At 40.5% G+C, this 7181-nt stretch overlaps 1 protein-coding gene across 1 annotated transcript; it reads right to left on the bottom strand.

Moving 5' to 3' along the window:
• Positions 1-224: 224 nt before the first annotated feature.
• Positions 225-6734, bottom strand: LOC121583094. Its single transcript, XM_041899307.2, has 2 exons — positions 6404-6734; positions 225-586 (listed from the first exon to the last, which is right to left on the bottom strand). Exons 1-2 carry the CDS (start codon positions 6681-6683, stop codon positions 225-227), a joined length of 642 nt encoding a protein of 213 aa, XP_041755241.2. The 5' UTR covers positions 6684-6734.
• Positions 6735-7181: the final 447 nt, after the last annotated feature.

Raw genomic sequence — 7181 nt, 5'->3', positions numbered from 1 at the left:
TTGTCGGGATCCCCTCAATGGGTTCTACATCCTCATTGGTTATTGCTGAGATCCCCTTAATGGGTTCTAGATCCTCATTGGTTGTTGTTGGGACCCCCTCAATGGGTTCTAGATCCTCATTGGTTTTTGTTGGAATCCCCTCAATGGGTTCTAGATCCTCATTGGTTATTGCTGAGATCCCCTCAATGGGTTCTACATCCTCATTGGTTGTTGTTGGGATCTCCTCAAATGAGTTCTACATCTTCATTGGTTTTTGTTGGGATCCCCTCAATGGGTTCTAGATCCTCATTGGTTATTGCTGAGATCCCCTCAATGGGTTCTACATCCTCATTGGTTGTTGTTGGGATCTCCTCAATGAGTTCTACATCCTCATTGGTTGTTGGGATCCCCTCAATGGGTTCTACATCCTCATTGGTTGTTGCTGAGATCCCCTCAATGGGTTCTACATCCTCATTGGTTGTTGTTGGGATCCCCTCAATAGGTTCTACATCCTCATTGGTTGTTGGAATCCATTCCATTGGCTCTCTCCTCCATCCCTCTCCATCCCAGCTCTCCAGTGTCTCTGGCAGAACTTCTTCACTCTCCTCTGGAAAAGAAGCACATTGGCTTAATTAATGGGTGATGATAACAAACATAGTCCATCTAGTGATTTAATAGGAGCTCTATGTCATAAACCCTCGAAGTTCCAAGGAGGAATCCAAACCAGTCTAATTGGAATGAATAGGTCGTTATCAATAAAACGTCACAACACGATGTAGAGCTTTCAATTTGGCTGCTGAGGTGCAAGGAGACCCCCAGCTCCGCTAAAACCATTGACAACTACGTGCCGTTTTCAAGGGATTGTTAAATAAATGTTATAACTATTTGGTTTTAAGAGTATAGTCTGACCTACACATTTCTGATTATTCCACATTTAGCTCTATCATCAGAGTTATACAGCAAGTAACTGCATGCTTTTCATGATCAGTAAACATCAATTGATCATGTAATTTCAGATACGTGAGGGTAGCATATCCATTTGGCATGTAGCTAGCTAGTTAGCTAACTAGCTAAGCAAACAACATGTCATTTAGCTTGCTTCATCAGAGATCAGGCTTTTGGAAAGAGCTTGACATCGGCAAGTCCTCATCCTGGTAAAGTTGTCAGTCAAACTACCGTCATCACCACTATAGATGGCAAGCAAATTAAACCATATTTGGGTATAGCCATCTAGATTATCCCCTGAAAGTTAGCTTGTTAACTAGCCATATTGACGTGATCGGTTATCTAGCTAATGGGAAACTAACCGAAACCACTCATACTTGTCAGGTATAGTTCACTTTTATTTTATATCACTCAAATATCCAATTAATGGTGGCCAACATTGAGAGATATTGTGAGGCTACCGTCACGCATCTGAAATTACATGATCAATTGATGTTTACTGACTTGCTGTTGTGTAGCCTATAACTCTGATGATGATAGAGCTACATGTGAGCAATTGCGTTGCGTGGAAAAATCTGAAATGTGTAGTTCTGACTATACTCTTCAAGAGGTGACGATATTACGACCAAATAGTTATAACCTTTATTTAACAACCCTTGAAAACGGCACACAGTTGTCAATGGTTTTAACGGAGCTGCAGGTCTCCTTGTCCCCCCCAGAAGGAAAATCGAACGCTCTGCACCATATTGTGACGTTTTATTGATAACGACCTACAGCAGCAGAGGCATGAAGTGATGCATTTTCTGCTTTTTCTTATTCAGGGATAAAGGGTAAAGGCATGTGATATCTGAAATGGAATAATATTAATATTGTCAACCTAAAATGTTGTCAAATAATTATGAAATACAGTTTATATACATGTTGTATCCCCATTATATATAAATAACATCTAAAATATATGTATACAGACCATAAATGTCACAATGATTGTTGTTTTGAGAGAGAAAAGAGGGGGGGAGAGAGAGAGGGTGGGGGGAGAGAGAGAGAGAGAGGGTGAGAGAGAGAGAGGGGGAGAGAGAGAGAGAGAGGGGGGGGAGAGAGAGAGAGAGACCATAAATGACACAATAATTGTTTTTGAGAGAGAGAGAGAGAGAGAGAGGGGGGAGAGAGAGAGAGTGTGACAGTAAATCTCAGTAAGACAAAAATAATGGTGTTCTTAAAAAGGTCCAGTTGCCAGGACCACAAATACAAATTCCATCTAGACACCGTTGCCCTAGAGCACACAAAAAACTATACATACCTCGGCCTAAACATCAGCGCCACAGGTAACTTCTACAAAGCTGTGAACGATCTGAGAGACAAGGCAAGAAGAGCCTTCTATGCCATCAAAAGGAACATAAAATTCGACATACCAATTAGGATCTGGCTAAAAATACTTGAATCAGTTATAGAACCCATTGCCCTTTATGGTTGTGAGGTCCGCTCACCAAACATGAATTCACAAAATGGGACAAACACCAAATTGAGCAAAGATATCCTCCGTGTACAACGAAAAACACCAAATAATGCATGCAGAGCAGAATTAGGCCGATACCCGCTAATTATCAAAATCCAGAAAAGAGCCGTTAAATTCTATAACCACTTCAAAGGAAGCGATTCCCAAAACTTCCGTAACAAAGCCATCACCTACAGAGATATTAACTTGGAGAAGAGTCCCCTAAGCAAGCTGGTCCTGGGGCTCTGTTCACAAACACAAACAGACCCCACAGAGCCCCAGGACAACAACACAATTAGACCCAACCAAATCATGAGAAAACAAAAAGAGAATTACTTGACACATTGGAAAGAATTAAAAAAAAAAAAACGGACAAACTAGAATGCTATTTGGCCCTAAACAGAGAGTACACAGTTGCAGAATACCTGACCACTGTGACTGACCCAAACTTAAGGAAAGCTTTGACTATGTACAGACTCAGTGAGCATAGCCTTGCTATTGAGAAAAGCGGCCTTAGGCAGACCTGGCTCTCAAGAGAAGACAGGCTATGTGCACACTGCCCACAAAATGAGGTGGAAACTGAGCTGCACTTCCTAACCTCCTGCCAAATGTATGACCATATTAGAGACACATTTTCCCTCAGATTACAGAGATCCACAAAGAATTAGAAAACAAACCCAATTTTGATAAACTCCCTTATCTACTGGGTGAAATACCACAGTGTGCCATCACAGCAGAAAGAAAAGGGCAACCAGTGAAGAACAAACACCATTGTAAATACAACCCATATTTATGTTTATTTATTTTCCATTTTGTACTTTAACTATTTGCACATTGTTACAACACTGTATATAGACATAATATGACATTTGAAACGTCTTTATTCTTTTGGAACTTCTGAGTGTAACGTTTACTGTTAATATTTATTGTTTATTTCACTTTTGTTTACTATCTACTTCACTTGCTTTGGCAATGTTAACATATGTTTCCCATGCCAATAAAGCCCTTCAATTGAAATTGAATTGAGAGAGACAGACCATAAATGTCACAATGATAGTTTTTTTGGAAAGCTGTGAGTGTTATAATTTCATACAATATCAGTACTTGTTGCATTTACAACTTGTTAAAGTCCTATCATCAACAGATTTCAGCCAGTGGATGGTTGTGGATGGACTGCGTTGTTTGTATGGAATGTTGGCATATTGGCTAACATACAGGGTTGGGGAGTAACTGATTACATGTTATCAGTTCAAATCACATGTTATTTGTCACATGCTTGGTAAACAACAGGTGTAGACTAACAGTGAAATGCTTACAACAATGCAGAGAGAAAGAAAATAGAAAAATAATAGAAAATAAATAACACGTAATAATAAATACAAAATGATTAACGATAATATGGCTATATACACGGTGTGGCTATATACACGGTGTACCAGTACCGAGTCGATGTGCAGGGGTACCAGGTAATTGAGGTAGATAGTTAGTTACATGTAATCATATTACAAAAAAAGTGGTTACTTTTAAAAGCTGCAGTATGTAACTTTTTGGCAGACGTGATCAAATTCACATAGACATGTGGTTATAGATCTGGCGTTCTCATTCAAAGCAAGTCTAAGACGCTGTAGATCTGTTCTGTGCGCCCTATTTCTATACTTCTCGTTCTTAAGTAACATTTTTGCATCTTTTACTTTCTGGTTTTGTACACCAGCTTCAAACAGCTGAAAAGACATTATTTTTGGTTATGGAAAATATATTTCAGAGCAGTTTAGATGGTAGAATGATTCTCTACACGATACTTGCTTGTTTTGTCAGATAAACTGAAATTAGGCGACCTATTAGAATTTTAGCAACAAGGAAATGGCGGAGCGATTTCTGCATAGTGCATCTTTAATCACATTAACAAAAATATTGTAATTTGATTACAGACACTTTTGAAAAACTAAATCACAAAAATCCAGAAAATCACATTGTATGATTTTTAAGTAATTAATTTGCATTTTATTGCATGACATAAGTATTTGATACATCAGAAAAGCAGAACTTAAAATTTGGTACAGAAACTTTTGTTTGCAATTACAGAGATCATATGTTTCCTGTAGGTCTTGACCAGGTTTGCACACACTGCAGCAGGGATTTTGGCCCACTCCTCCATACAGACCTTCTCCAGATCCTTCAGGTTTCGGGGCTGTCGCTGGGCAATACAGACTTTCAGCTCCCTCCAAAGATTTTCTATTGGGTTCAGGTCTGGAGACTGGCTAGGCCACTCCAGGACCTTGAGATGCTTCTGGCTAGGCCACTCCTTAGTTGCCCTGGATGTGTGTTTCGGGTCGCCAGCCATGACCCATCTTCAATGCTCTTACTGAGGGAAGGAGGTTGTTGGCCAAGATCTCGCGATACATGGCCCCATCCATCCTCTCCTCAATACGGTGCAGTCGTCCTGTCCCCTTTGCAGAAAAGTATCCCCAAAGAATGATGTTTCCACCTCCATGCTTCACGGTTGGGATGGTGTTCTTGGGGTTGTACTCATCCTTCTTCTTCCTCCAAACACGGCGAGTGGAGTTTAGACCAAAAAGCTATATTTTTGTCTCATCAGACCACATGACCTTCTCCCATTCCTCCTCTGGATCATCCAGATGGTCATTGGCAAACTTCAGATGGGCCTGGACATGCGCTGGCTTGAGCAGGGGGACCTTGCGTGCGCTGCAGGATTTTAATCCATGACGGCGTAGTGTGTTACTAATGGTTTTCTTTGAGACTGTGGTCCCAGCTCTCTTCAGGTCATTGACCAGGTCCTGCCGTGTAGTTCTGGGCTGATCCCTCACCTTCCTCATGATCATTGATACCCCACGAGGTGAGATCTTGCATGGAGCCCCAGACCGAGGGTGATTGACCGTCATCTTGAATTGCGCCAACAGTTGTTGCCTTCTCACCAAGCTGCTTGCCTATTGTCCTGTAGCCCATCCCAGCCTTGTGCAGGTCTACAATTTTAACCCTGATGTCCTTACACAGCTCTCTGGTCTTGGCCATTGTGGAGAGGTTGGAGTCTGTTTGATTGAGTGTGTGGACAGGTGTCTTTTATACAGGTAACGAGTTCAAACAGGTGCAGTTAATACAGGTAATGAGTGGAGAACAGGAGGGCTTCTTAAAGAAAAACTAACAGGTCTGTGAGAGCCGGAATTCTTACTGGTTGGTAGGTGATCAAATACTTATGCAAATACTTATGCAATAAAATGCAAATTAATTACTTAAAAATCATACGATTTTTGTTTTAGATTCCGTCTCTCACAGTTGAAGTGTACCTATGATAAAAATTACAGACCTCTACATGCTTTGTAAGTAGGAAAACCTGCAAAATCGGCAGAGTATCAAATACTTGTTCTCCCCACTGTACATACTGACACCTTTATGTTTTCTCAACAACATTCAATTCAGCAAGTTTACATTTGTTCCACCTGAGCAGGTCTGACCACAAATCAGAGACCACTATGATGACACATCAAATCCGTTTGCTGGATTATTTTTGTCTGACTCTTAAGGGGAAAGCAATGCAAAAGTAACAGAAAGTAATCAGATTACTTTACTGAGTTTGGGTAAGCCAAAAGTTACTTTACTGATTACAATTTCTGACAGCTAAGTAGAAAGTAACCTACCAGCAAACATATCTAATAGCTACTGTAATATATATAAAGCATTATATAGACAATTTAACTAGGGAATTTTGTTACAGACAACTGATCATTAGTTTTTCACTTCACCAAAGGGCTTCATTGATATAACCATTTCTATTTTCAATCTCCTGCGCGCGCACACACGTGTTTGTAGACATGATAGTAGGCTACCGATGCTGTTCTCATGGCGCGTCTCATATAGCGGAAAAACACAAGCGCAGACAGCAATTCTGCTGCATATGGGTCACATTCGACTTCATTGAAATCTCAGGCCCAACCAGTGAAGAATGAACAGGAATAAATGTTGATTTACCTGTTGACTCGACACAGGATAGTCTTTTTTCTTCGTTTGTCGTCTCATTTTCGTCCTTTTCAGTTTCCAGAATAGTGTCATCAAACTTTCTTCTTTTACCTCTCGCTGTCTGTATATATCTGTATATGATGAGTGCAGTCCATACAGACATCATGGCAATAATAGCCACCACCACTGTGATCATCCAATCATTCATACAATACAACGCAGTTAAATCCCCCGCACGTCTTTCAAAAAGGACGGTTTTACTTTTCTTGATGGTCATTGCAGCCTCTGTCATGGATAGGAAAGAGCGCGCGGATCCCAACAAGCGTGCGCTACGTGTGTTTGTCCTCCACGCGCGTTCCAAATGACCTCTTGTTGCGGCACGCACACATATCTGAAGATCCCACTTCCAATTGGCTGACTGACTCACAGGGTCGCGCTATGCATGCACGGTGACCGTACAAGGTGTTGAAAGAATCAAGCATCGCACATACAGAGCAGACGCAGATAACAGGAGTCAAATCCAATCAAACTGTATTTCACTCAAGCACCTCCTCAATTAGACTGTATGTTAAACCAAATGATAAAACATGACTCAATCAAACAACAATACGTAGTATGACAAAAAAAAATAAAAAAATGTATGCACTCACTAACTGTAAGTCGCTCTGGATAATAGCGTCTGGTAAATGGCTAAAATGTAAATACAATTAATTGCATAATGATTGTGTGCTGCATTGATTATGCTGTATGGAAATTCATGCTTTGTTATACAAAGTCTGCGGACTTTTAA

This window comes from Coregonus clupeaformis, chromosome 15, assembly GCF_020615455.1.
Source record: "Coregonus clupeaformis isolate EN_2021a chromosome 15, ASM2061545v1, whole genome shotgun sequence".
Classification (NCBI taxonomy): domain Eukaryota; kingdom Metazoa; phylum Chordata; class Actinopteri; order Salmoniformes; family Salmonidae; genus Coregonus; species Coregonus clupeaformis.
This window is presented reverse-complemented; position numbering and strand designations above follow the sequence as displayed.

Bases quoted from the DNA above. Each gene is read 5' to 3' on its own strand.
- LOC121583094 (XM_041899307.2), bottom strand. From the start codon at position 6,683: ATGACAGAGGCTGCAATGACCATCAAGAAAAGTAAAACCGTCCTTTTT. The intron at 587-6,403 runs GTAAATCAACAT...CTTCTTTTCCAG, and splicing joins ATCCTGTGTCGAGTCAACAG to AGGAGAGTGAAGAAGTTCTG.